The 14,139-nt window shown below is 31.2% G+C and overlaps 1 protein-coding gene across 1 annotated transcript; it reads left to right on the plus strand.

Annotated features, from left to right (window-relative positions):
• Positions 1,890-5,966, plus strand: LOC109334873 (putative lactoylglutathione lyase). The gene is made up of 9 exons (XM_019570860.1): positions 1,890-2,002; positions 2,631-2,762; positions 2,846-2,970; positions 3,426-3,490; positions 3,573-3,785; positions 4,598-4,645; positions 4,767-4,874; positions 4,970-5,122; positions 5,720-5,966. The coding sequence occupies exons 2-9, from the start codon at positions 2,653-2,655 to the stop codon at positions 5,759-5,761; spliced, it is 864 nt and encodes a 287-aa protein (XP_019426405.1). The 5' UTR covers positions 1,890-2,002; positions 2,631-2,652; the 3' UTR covers positions 5,762-5,966.

Raw genomic sequence — 14,139 nt, forward strand, 5'->3', positions numbered from 1 at the left:
TGAAAGAGGTCACTTTGGCGACGTTTCACTTCATTTGGCTCATTAAAAATAACAGACAGCCTTAATGGACATACAAATAACAATTAAAATCAATGCACAAAGATACTGAAGTCCCAAAGATAAATAAATAAATAAATAAATAAATATTTTTTTTCGCTCGGGCGAGCAAAATCTCGCCCGGGCGAGCCAAATCTCGCTTGAGCCCTATTTAAGGCGATTTGCCTCTGTTATCCTCTCGCTTGAGCGAGAGCACTGCAGTAGAACATGAAAAGTGCGATTTCTGTATCGCTCTTCTCCCAAAAATCACCCAAAATTCAAGATTAAACCAGAAACATCCCAAAATTTTCAACAACAAACAGCAGAAAACAACATTCAATCATTTCAAATCGTTTTGTTTCATATTGAAAAGCATAAATGTTTTCTTAATCGATTCATAGCATAAACGAAACACCAAAATCCTAAATCAAACCAAATTTGGGGAAGAACATGAAAACCTAATTTCATCTATAAATCAATTTGGGGTGGCTCTGATACCACTTGTTGTAGAAATTCCTTCTCCATCCAAAATCCATAGAGTGAATGCGGAAGTCCTTATGACCATGGCTTTGTTCCCACAACCTAATGTGTATGCCCATACATACACCCGAATGGAACATCCATGGTCCAGACCGAAGAAACCCCAAATGAGTTCATGGTGAAGATGAAGAACATACCTTGTTGAGCCATTTCCGGAATCTCGAAGGTATGAGGGTGAGATGATCTTCCAGATGATAGAGCGCCTTACGGTTTTCCTTATGCTTCTCTAGAGGGAAATGAGAGAGCTTTCTTGAGTGTGCCTTAGGGAGAGTGTTGCTTGCCTTAGCTCTTGGTTATTTAGGTTATGAGGAGAAACCTCATCCTTATACCTAATGAGACTTATGGATGGGTGGATAGTGTTATCCTATACTAGATAACACTATTCTCATCCTACCTTATTCTCCTTAACCTTCACACTTGAAAACCTGTTGCTCTACAAATGGGGACCATAACTCATAAAAGTAACCTCGTAGTGGTTACTACTTTAGTTGCAATAATTCTAATTCAGTCCCTTCATCAAATCAGAAATTGCCTGAAGGTATCTACACTTATTATTATTTCATGACACATATGTCCTTAGCCACCAAATTAATTACTTAAGATCATTTTATATTTTGGCTAATTATATAATGGCCACAACACAATTATAGAATTATATTTGTGACCCATAAATTGTCAGAAATTCCAACATGATCATGTTACAAAATGTGTTTTCGACAGTCGGTCATAATATTTATTGTAGATTTTTTTCTAGCAACTTTATTTATTAAGTCTAAAATTACATGAGAAAAGAAAATGCTCTCAATTAGGGTCAGAAATTAGCTGAGCAACTCGAAAAGAAAATTGTCAATCAACTTAAAGAACTTGATTCATAAACTAAATGAATTAGCTTTAATTGAAAATTGACCGGTTTAAATAAACAACTTAAACTCTACTTAAATTCAACTCAACTCCTAAAGTTTTAGACACAAATTTTGAGCTGATTAAATGCTACAAGTCTAATGATAACACAAAAAAAAACATGAGGGATGATATACTTATTCCAAAAGTAAATTTAAATTTACTTTACACCCTAGTTATCAATTGTGTAGATATTTAATGTTTTAGAGTACTTACTACTCACATTTAAATCTTTTTTATAATTGATGGTTAAAATAAAAAGTAAAATTAAAAAACTTTGGGTAAGTGAATTCCTTCTAAAAACATAAATACGATTGTAAATATATCTAGATGTAATTTTTTTTTCTGTCCAGAACACCAAGGCTTCTCCTACATTTGATGTTTGGTAATAACAAATAAGCTGTCGCCACGTACACATTCCACAGCACCCCTCTTGGCAGAATCCATTACTATTATTTAAAGGGTTTCTTCTCATCAATCATCATCAATAACTTTACCAATTCCATCTGTGATTTTCTGATTCCCGGTTAGTTTTTCATTTTCAATCATGGTTCCTGTTATTATTATTATTATTGCTACAACATTTTCTATCTTTTTCAATTGATTAACAACTGATTTTTCCATAAACCCAAATTTGATCAAGTTAATTGAGCATTTTCTATTCACTTGCCTTTATTATTATTATTATTATTATTATTATTATTATTATTTCACTTTTGTTTAATTCTATGAGATCAAGTAGTCCTGAAAAAATAAATCAATTTGCTTCAATTTTAACCTTGTTGTCATTTCAAATCTGTTAAGCCTTCAGCAGCATTTTGATTGTTTACACTGTGTAATTTGAATCAATAATTAAGGTTGCTTGTTTAGGTTAAAGAGTGATTGTCAAAATGATTTTTTGAGAAGCTGAAAAATATAGCTTGTCAAAAAGGTGATTTTTAGCCTTTTGCGGCTTCTGCATCTTTATAAAAGGTCAACCAAACAAATGTGAAGTGTCAAAAGTGATTTTTTTCTCGATTCATTTCTTTTGTGTCAAAAATATTTAAGAAACAGGTCCTTGATGAGTTGAATGGATCAGATCTTTTCTTTGGACAACAACTTTTGTGATTTGAATTTCGTAATGTTAATTTCTGCTTGTGGATGGTGTATTGCAGAGTGTTTGCATCAAAATTAAATATGGCTGAGGTTACACAACCTAATGCTGAGTTGTTGGAATGGGCAAAGAAAGATAAGCGCCGATTCCTGCATGCTGTATACCGTGTTGGTGATCTTGATCGCACAATCAAGTTAGGATTTCTTTGATGGGTTTTAAATGTGTACTGTGATCAATGTGTGTTTAGATGCTTAAAATCTCATCACTCTTCTCTAGGTTTTATACTGAAGCTTTTGGAATGAAGCTTTTGAGGAAAAGAGATGTCCCAGAGGAGAAATATGCCAATGCTTTTCTTGGATTTGGCACTGAACAAACACATTTTGTCGTGGAATTAACATATAGTATGTTGCTTGTTCAACATTTTGCACTCATGTATTTGGTGGTTTCTTATGTATATGTAGCTTTTCAAATGATGAATCTTGCCCCTTTGGATAAACTCTGAACAAGATTGTACAAAAAAATTGTTTTTGTAAGATTTTCACAAAAGGCAGAAGTTATTTTATGTATAGATTGGATTATAAAAGTACTTGTTACTTTATATCTTCTATTGTATCCTCAAATTGATTTTTTTATAAGAATTTACTCATTTCAGCTTTTGGTTAAAACAAAAAAAAAATGTTTTTAATATTATTTGTTGTGTTTTCAAAAACTTGTGGATTTTCAAAAGTAAAAGTGCTTTTCTTGCAAATTAAGAACTTACAAAGGAACTCTATATGTGACCTTTTGCTAATTTGTTTTATGTTGGATTGTATTGGACAAGAAATATCTGATTCTCCATATATGATACTATTGTCAGATTATGGTGTGAGCTCATATGATATTGGTACTGGCTTTGGACATTTTGCTATCGCAACTCCAGATGTAAGTCAGTCTACCTTCACTAATGCTTGAGCATCTATTGGCTCCCTGAACTGAAACTGAAGTGTATGCCTTTCACTTTTAGGTTTACAAATTCGTTGAAGACGTCCGGGCTAAGGGTGGAAATGTCACCAGGGAGCCTGGTCCAGTTAAGGGTGGATCATCTGTTATTGCCTTTGTGAAAGACCCTGATGGTTACATTTTTGAGATCATTCAAAGAGCTTCAACCCCCGAGCCATTGTGTCAAGTAATGCTCCGTGTTGGTGACTTAGAGCGCTCAATTAAGTTTTATGAAAAGGTAGCTGTTCAGGTCAATTGTTTCTTTCTGTCAAGTGTTTTAGGTCGTTCAATTATAACACAGTTGCATAAGTATTCATGTCTGTCAGCTGATAGAACAATATCCATCTGATTATCTTCTGCCAGTGGACTGAAGCAGTGTAATAATTCAAAATAGTGTATTCTGTACTTAGTATATTCAGTTACATTCTGTAAGTAATTTTTCTTATTAGGCTTAGTTAGTTCTGGTGAATTCTTGTGTTAGCCCATACAATGCTTATCCATTTCCTTCTTCTGTTTTAGGGAGGGAATGTGGAAAGTGAAGCCCTTGGGAGTTGGGGTGTATTGGACATGTAGGGTCTAGTGCTTATGTTGATAGATGTGTAATCTGTTTTATTGATGGTCTTCAAACTTCCAATACTGGAATTAGAACTAACTGCATTGCTGTGGTTTACTATTTACCAGTTTAGGGCTTTAGGAAACCATTGAAAGACCAAATTCTATCTTCTATTTTGACATCTGTGGGGTATTGAGGATCTGGAATTGGAATTTGAACCTTTACTTGTGAAATGTGATGGACACAATAAATCATGGATATGCATTTGGTATAAAAGAAAGTGCGATCTATTGCACGAGACTCCTACGTAATGAGGTATGAGAATGGTAGATGTATGCAGCCACTCCCACAGGCATAAAGGCTATTTCCATGATTTGAAACCATGACCTCCTGGTCACTAAGCAACAACCTTACTACTGTGTCGAGGCTCACCCTCGAATATGCATTTGATATATTATGAACTATGACCATGTTCTTATGGGATCACGGTTGTGCAGGCCTTGGGTTTGAAGCTGGTGAAGAAGGTGGATAGACCTGAATACAAGGTGAGTTTCCTTCTTAACCTGATCTTAGCAACCTATGTATTAGCCAGGAGGCCAGGACATCTTTCATGCCCTGGCCATATTTGCTTATGATTTTCCTAATTTATGTTTGTATGTCCTACAGTACACTATAGCTATGCTTGGGTATGCAGAGGAGCACGAGACAATTGTGTTGGAGTTGACATATAACTATGGAGTCACTGAATACACCAAGGGAAATGCTTATGCACAGGTTAGTTAATTGTTATATTACCTTCTGTAAGCCTAAACTGGTTATCTTCACTTTTTTGTATCCTTAATGATAAAATTTGTGTTTTTGTATAACAGGTTGCTATTGGTACTGATGATGTATACAAGAGTGCTGAGGTACTCAACGTAGTTACACAAGAGCTTGGAGGAAAGATTACTCGGCAACCAGGGCCAATTCCTGGGATCAACACAAAGATCACTTCTTTCTTAGATCCAGATGGATGGAAAACTGTAAGCCTTATCCTTATATTGAACGAGGGTGTGACTTAAATTCGTATTTGTTTTATAGTAGAAGCGTCAAATGAAATAATAAATTAATTATAATGTTAAACCACACACATATATCATATGCTTAGCCCGAGTGTCCTAAACAGATGAAATTTGAGGATACTGTTTAGTTTCATAAACATTAGGATTGAAAGGGGGAGAGATATGTTTAACCTGTAAGTAAGAGGTTGGTTGAACTAAACTTGCACGACATCGATAGCAGAACTTATTCTATACTTCATACTGCTTATGAGTATGAGCAACACAATTGTGTATAAATCGATTATGAATGCGAAATTGAGAGCAAGAAGTTTCTCATGGTATAGAACAAGATGTCTAGCTAGAAAACAGAACTAATGTATTCTTTGAACTTCTTAGCCAGAAGTTCATTCTGATCAGCAGTGTGAAGTATTGAATTCAACCCTTTCGCTATCCATGCCTAATAGTATCTGTTGTGAAATTGTTGAGGAGATCAATACTAATGGCCTTGTCTTTACTTTCAGCTAAGATTCTGCCACTTATTTTACCTACTGAAAGAGTGTGGTATGATTCATTTTGTAGGTCTTGGTTGACAATGAAGATTTTCTAAAGGAACTGGAGTGAAGAGTGCTGACTTTTCAGGGAATATTATTATGAACTCCTAATGCTTTTGGATGAATAAGTTGTCTAGCTTGTTGAGCGATCAACACTTGTCTTTATCATTTTATTTGTCTTCAGTGTGCTTGCTTCGGCCCTGTAATTGACTCAAAGTACAGTTGACATATCTATTTGGATATTATCCTTTATCAAGTGTTTGGTTGAGATGCAATATTGGTTGAGATTCACATAATGGCAACAATATCAATTTTAGTCAATTCTAGTCAAAGTGAATTATTTATACTTACATCAACTATGAGTTTTCCATCTGAACAACATTTGATTGAACTGAAAAGGACTGATTTTTTTGCTGAATTCATGCCTCAACAATCAACATGGTGCTATCTTCCTCTAACATGGCAAGTGCGCCAAAACTTTATGCTGAATTCTAAGCTATTTTACACAAATCAACTAAAACATTGATTTTTTGTTTTTAATAAATTTGTGATTGTTTATCCTATTATATCATTCTCAATTTCTTTCTGTACTTCACTCCATTATCATCTTTCTCTCATAATTATTAGAATAACAATATAATTGATAAAGAATTAATTATTTTTATCTTAAAATTTGGGAATGATAGTTAAATAGGAACAAACTTTTTCAGATAAAGCAACGCATATAAAGGAACATAGGGAGTGTTAACCAATTATTAGTGAGTTGATTTTTATAACAATAGATTTTTGACAATTTTCTCTTTACATGTCATTCTTTCATGGGGTTTTCCATTGTGATTGTTTAGGTTGTTTACCAACATTAGATAAAGTCTTTGCTATTTGCCAATAATTGTTAAAATTAATTATTACATAAGTGCTTAGCTAATGCTTGACACTTGGTTTTTACTCTTTTCTTTAATTGTTTATTAAGTAGTAACAAAAAAATTATTGTCGCGGTGATAACACATAGTGAGGGTTCCGTTAATTTGTTTTAAAATAAGGAGAGTGGTTAATGAATTGTAGTGGGTTCCTGGAGATTGTGTTCCAAAATTTGGAGAACTATGTGCAGTGATGACATATTTATCGTTATTCCTCCTTTGTTGAAGAGGAAGCTTATATCAACCTCTATGCATTTTCGGTGTTTTTTCATAGAAATGAGATGAGTTTAGCTCAGCTCAGCTCAACTTTTTTAGAATTTATTTGAGTCAAGTTTTGACTGGAGTTCAATGAGAACTACTTTTTAGCTTTAAGATCCGTTAAATTAAAGTTTAAAGAACTTTTGTGTGGGTTAAGAAGATTAAATTTTTGTTGCTCATCAACTCTAATAATGATCATTGATATATATATAAAGAAGTGTACCCTGATTTTCAGTTGATCACCAATTACATAATTTTTTTGGTGTCGCTATTATATTTTTTACAATTAAAATGTAGAAAACTCATGTTTAAGTCTAATTTGAATAGAATGGTCTTTCAAAAAAGAGTTTTGAACCTAAGAATCGGTTATGAATCATGAAATGTATTAGCATATCTTATGTTTATATTTATACGGTACATTTGTGATGTAAACCAAGGGAGAGCAACCTATTATTTGTTGAGGACAATCTTAAAATTAGGAGAGTCACTTGGAGTTCATATTCTTGGAATGAAATTATGATAGTTTTTAGTTTATTTATTTATTTGCTTAAGTAATAAATGAGAATTTATTCTCATGGTTAGTCTTAGGATTTAATTATGTCTTAGGAGTTCTTTATTTAATATCAAAGTATGTTAGTATTTAATTCATGTAAGATGAAGTTGAGATTTTATTTGTATCATGGTCTATTAGTGGCCAAGTAGCTCACATAGGCTAAAAGATTCATCTAGGCACGGCTAGGACAAGTAGCATGGCTAGGTGCATCATTGACTCACTGCTATAACTCTTGAACAAGGCCAAGGACAAGACATGACATGGCTCAAGCTAGGAAGAGCAAGAGGATTCAACTAGGACTCTATCTTTAAGGATAATCCCAATTCAACAATGAGATAAGGCAAAAAATAAATTGATTAAATCAAAGGAGATAAAGTTAAGAGGTTGAGCAGCTACAATCAAGGATTCAAGTAAAGATAAATTTGTTTTGACCAACAACTTAGCCAAACATTATCTTTTCAATGAATCAACCAAATTGGATTAGATCTTATTTATTTGATAATTTAGGATTTTTAAATTTTATTATCTTCACATTATCTTAGGATTAGTCAGGATTTTCGTTTGCATTTCAGATTTGATTAAATAGGATATTATCTTTTAGTATTAAAAGATAATTAGGATATCTATTTGATAATTTAGGATTTTAAATTTCATTATCTTCACATTATCTTAGGATTAGTTAGGATTTTAGTTTGCATTTCAGATTTGATTAAATAGGATATTATCTTTTAGTATTAAAAGATAATTAGGATTTTATCTTTTGACTTATCTTTAGTTTATTTCAGCCAAGGCAGATTGCCTATTTATAGCTTTGGCTTATTCATTAATAAAACAAGTTTAATTTTGAGAAAACCTTGTGTTTATTTTAGTTTAGAAAATTCTCCTAAAAACCTCCATTGTTGGATGTGGCCACCATTGATGAATTCTTATTAAGCTTCCTTGCTTGTGGCGAATAACACTAGCTTATCAAACATTATTGTTTGTAGTGCTTCCCCCTTCTAATCTTTTCCATTTCTCTCACCAAAACAACCCCCAAATTCCCCATAATTCACCAAAACTGAATTACAACCTAAAAAACTCAAGACTTCAAGTTAAAACGATCCTAATTCTGAAGCAGTCCCCTTAAGATTGTCATCAATTTGCTAATTGCATGAATACCCTTAATTTGTTTATTAAAAAAGTTTAATTACTAAAACAAATAACAAACTTTTTATATTTGCTTCTCAGAATAATTTGTCTTGCTCTTATATATTTCTATATACAACATGACCTCAAGACCGCCTAGTTCCAAAGATAAAGTTGATCAATGGGTTCATATGAAATATTTTTTTTTATAAAATGAAATTAGATGATTATAAAATATTAATTATGTCATATTGACCAGTCCGTTTGAATTGACATTTTTAGTAGACTAGGCTGAGGATTTTAGTCCAAAAACTCATATTCAACCTGGTTGGAAGTTCATTTTTTAGACCAGCCATAGAGAGTTAGGCCGGGCTGGCCCGACGGGCCAACATTAAAAAAAGTAGACCAAGAACATGTTTTAGGCTTTTAGTTGGTGGTAGTAGTAATAAAAAAGTGGAGGCATCTTCTTTCAATAAAGCATCTAATATTTAAAACTTAGGAGTTAAAAACTTTATTATGAACTAGGAGTCTAAAAGTTTAAGACTATGTTGACTTGTTGTTTAGATCTTACAAGTTTTAAACTATGACAATATGTTATTGTGAGATTGTGAAATTTGGTTTTGTGATTTTTGTTTTACAAGACATTTATGAGGCGCAGTTATTATTTATTTTTAAAATTGTGATTGAGTTAGTTATAAATGTATGTTTTGAAAAAAAAAACGGCATGTGGGCTGTCAAATATGAGCTGGACTGATATTTTGAGCCTTTTTAGCAATAAAGGTTGAGTCGACTATATTTTGGCTGGCCAAAGGTGGACTGGACATGGCTAGCTCGTATTGCCACCCCTACTAGTGTCTATCTCATATATCTCAACGTAGGAAATGATTAACTTTTGCTATTAATTCTCTTTCAACGAATTAAAATAATTTGTTTAATAAAAATCAAATCAATAAATCAATTTTCAACCCAAAAATATGTAGTATCGATTTGCACACAGGAATACATAGGAACTACATATACTTTTATTAGACATAATAATTTTTTTACCTTTTCTTTTAATAATTAAAATTTTAATCAAATAAATTTAGGGATATAATTTGGTCTATGCAATTAGAAAGTGTATTATTCTAATACGAGCAAACGAGGTGTTAATACATTCTTCAGTTCATAATCGACTCTCAAGTTCAGAATTTTGGTTCAATAACCATATTTTTCAAATTGGGCATAAAAGAGAGATTTCTATGTTATGACCCTGAAAAACATAATAGGGACTCTAAATCATTTGGGACAAGTTAGAATTTCGTCCTTCCTATTTCTAAGTCGTATAACCGAGACCAATTGAAAATCAAGTTTGGACAATATGCATATAAATAATTAATCAAGTTATCTCATGAACATAATAAATTGAATTCTACTCGGCTCAAATTCAACTCATTTATTTATCGAGTTCAATTATAAGGTAGAAGATGACACATTAACCAATGTCGTTTTATATTTAACGTTTTTTTAAATTAAACAAAATGACATTGTTTTTCCAAATGTTTAATTTAAGGCAATTGCAAAAAGATGTCATTTTGTTCTAATAATTTGGCAAAATAATTAATGAAAATAATGTGTGTTGATGACCTGTACAGCATTCCAGCAGATACTAGAGAGGCGTGACCATATCAATACTTAATATGCCACATGCTCAACCATATTAATGTTAACATACAACTGAAGGGGAAGGTCTTGCATGGTTCTAAATTGCACAAACTAGAGACTAAAATGGTCCTCCCTCACTTCCTATATAATTGTTACTATTTTGAGAAGTATTTTGTTCTTTTTTATTTATCACTTTTCAAAGTTCAAGAGAGTATTAATCCCCCCAATTATACCCTTAAGTTAAAAGTTATCTCAATATAACTCTACATAGTTATCCAAAACTATAACTTAATGAATATTGTTGATTCCTGTAACATTACAATTACTCTTTGATTAATTGTCTGGTTCCAATATTGAAATATTAAGTGGAGTACTCTTTCCAATATTAAGTGGAGCAAATGAAATATTACCCATAAAAATAAAAGAATTAAAAGCACCACATGGCTACTTTCTCCATTCATATATGCATCACATGACTTCTTGTTTAAATCCAAAAAGCATGGTTTGATTGTGATGATTGTAGAGAATGATCTTGTACATCAACATTCAAACTTGGAAACATAGGATGTTTTTCATTTGAAAAAAATGTTGAATATCTTCATTATCTGTGAAGGGATGACATTTAAGTCTATATCATATAGAGAGAATTGATTTTCTGCGGCTATATTACTTCAGATATGAACTTTCTCAAATTCACAATCCATATATATAAAGAATGAAACTACTAGGAAAATTTTAAAAATTATGGCGGTAAGCTAAATTGAAATTTCGGTGATAAACAAATTTTAATTTAAATTCTAACCAAGGTTTTTATTTTTCACGTTGATTTTTAGGAGGCAAAGTTGTTTGGAGACAAAGTTCTTTAGAACTCTTTGAATTGGAGTAAAGAAAAGACAAAAACACTTGAGTAAATGAGGTAGATATAGTCTCAAGTAAGAATAATTGTGCAAAATGATTGAAATTTATGAGCATGAGAGATAATAATTTTACTATATTAATTGACTTTCTTAATAGATGTGCCAAAACTTTAAAGGGACAGTTATATAGGAACGAAGGGATTAATTTAATATATTATGGACCAAAATCGCAATGTCAAAAAGTTTGAAGGACTGAAATAAGTACTTACTCTTAAAACTTAAAAATATACTAAAGTAATTTCATAAAGTGCTTGGTGCCCACCAGTACAGGTAAAGTAGTACTTGTGTCCATCCAAATATATTGTGGGTATTTTGAAGACTAATTTCTAAACCACCATTACTTATTTGTGACCGGAGCATGTACTCATATGATATGACAATTATACGATCATATGATTATACTAGCCATATCATTCAGTTTTCATTTAAACAATATTAGCCAACCAATTAGTTTTCACTCTCACACACTTCCATTACATTTTTTTTATATATTTTTAAAGCATCATTTAAATCAAGTCATACATTTTGTTTTACAAATATTGTAAATAAAAATATTTATGATATTTATATTTTGTCAACGTTAATATATACATCTATAATTTTATTGATATGTTATTTAATTTGTAAATCACTAATTGCACAATTATACCATCATACCACCATCTAAGTTAGTTTGATGATTCATAAGATAGAAATAAGATTACAAATTATAACGATATAAAAACACTCCTTTATTTGAGGATGTTAGCAATATTAAAATTCTAATCATGAATCAATCTTGACCACATAACACAGACTGATCCAAGTGAGAGAGATCTGTATCACTTAAATATTGATGTCTCGGATTCAGTATCCTAGATTTATATATGAGTAAAAATACTATCTAAGAAACCTTCACTTAATTAGGCACACGAAGACGCCAAAAAAGAGTTAATCTCTCACCTATGGATTAGATAAATTCTCTAAAAAACAAAATTGTTCTTGACCACCTTAATCAAATTTCTCATATAGCGAAAGTGGTAATTATCTAAGAGTGTGATAATTCCACGTGAGATACCCGCACTTGGTTTCAGTTCAGCCATTTTGGAATTCCTCACATATGTACAAAAATTGTATGTCCTTAATGAGGTGTAAACATTTGAGGAAACCCCTACATGCAACATGCATATGTGGCCACTTTTGTTCTATTTTTTTGACTATCAATGGTATCTATTTACCTTTTTTGGTAAGAATTAATCCTTTTTAGCGTTCGTGGTTATCCCTCTCAATAAATATCACTCATAAGAATTAAACTATCGATCTTGTGGATCAAATAAGTCTTATATCACTAGACCAATATTTTGTTGATAGTTTTTGATAGCTGGCCTTCAAAATGAGTTTGGTGTGAATATGGAATGCAAAACAAATAATCTCACCTTAATATAAGGAGACTTTCGGAATAAACAAAACTGTATTTGCCTTTCAGGTACATTGTCTTGTCTTTACATTAAAACAGTGGTAACAGGAGTTACTATAGTTAGTTTCTATGGGACATTGAATAACCTTATCTCATGCATCTTTGTATACAACTTCACGATTTCATAAAGTTCTACTTTGCTTATCCAAATTAGCAACCCATTTTGGTTGAGAGATGCTTACACCAGAGTGCAACAACTGTTACTTGTTTTTCGCATTTGCGTGCCCCCCAGTGAGCACCTATAAATTGAGTTTCATATTTTCCTATGCATAAATTATAAAAGATACGTTAATTAGTTTATTTATTAAATTTAATATCAATAAGTTTGTTCATTAATTTCTAATATAAATTTACCGTTTTGAGTAATATAAAATGTACTCAAGGTCACAATTTACAGAACCCATAATAAATAATTGAGTAAATTACACTCACACCCATGAGTTTTAGTGAAATTACATAAAACACCAAACTTTTTTAAAAACTACACAAACTCACCTAATTATATATATATATTACACTGACTACCCCTATAAGATAGATAAATGTAATTTCTTAAATAAAAAATGGTGACGATTGTAATTAAGTCAATCAAAATACGATATATTGTGAAGACAAGTCCAAATAATATTAAAGTCGATGTTTATTCTTTATTTTGGTTAGTTACAATATAATACGAGAGTAATTTAAACACCTCCTTAGACTTATTGACGTAATTTGTAACGAATAAAAAATAATGAATATACATCAAGTTTATAACATATTTTGTTTGACTTAATTACACCCGTCACTATTTTTGTTTAAGAAATTACACTTATATCTCTTACAAGGGTAGTTAGTGTAATATATATGTATAAATAGGGGTGGTTTGTGTAGGTTTTAAAAAGGTTTGGGTGATTTGTGTAATTTCACTAAAACTGTAATTCATTCAAAATAATTTCATCTGTTTTCTTATAGGTGTCATTATTTAAAATATTGTTAGTATTCAACTATTATTTTCAAAGTCCAAGAGGTTATTAATTGTTTTTTAATAAATTGTATCATTAACCTTACTATTATGGATAAATATAAAATAATTATGAAGTAAAATGAAGATAAGAATTGAAAAATGTATTAAAAGAAAGATAGAAACAATTTTGTTATAGTTTGTACAAAAAATCTAAGACGACAGTTCAAAAGAAGAAACTTAATATAAAAGCGCAAGCATGGTGTGTGGTTTATTTAAAACCTTTGAGTTGTTGAGTGTTAGAGTAAAATATCATTTGAAAATGAAATGATATTTGATTTGTGGAAGTGTGGAAAAATATATTATATACACTATGTTAAGCAATTACTCTACGAGTCAGATTAGTTATTTAAGGTATAAAATATATGAATATAAATGTTGTTGTCTGATATCAATTTTTATAAGTTATTCACACTAAGAAAAATATATTATGTCGATAATTTTTTTTAAATCTCTGATTTTATTATTTTTCCTTTATTTTTATTGATATATGACATAATATTAAACATGATTTAAGAAAATATATTTCTATTCAAAATATATAATGTGAGTGTCACAATCCAAATTGCTTCTCA

This window comes from Lupinus angustifolius, chromosome LG19 (assembly GCF_001865875.1).
Source record: "Lupinus angustifolius cultivar Tanjil chromosome LG19, LupAngTanjil_v1.0, whole genome shotgun sequence".
In the NCBI taxonomy this organism is placed as follows: domain Eukaryota; kingdom Viridiplantae; phylum Streptophyta; class Magnoliopsida; order Fabales; family Fabaceae; genus Lupinus; species Lupinus angustifolius.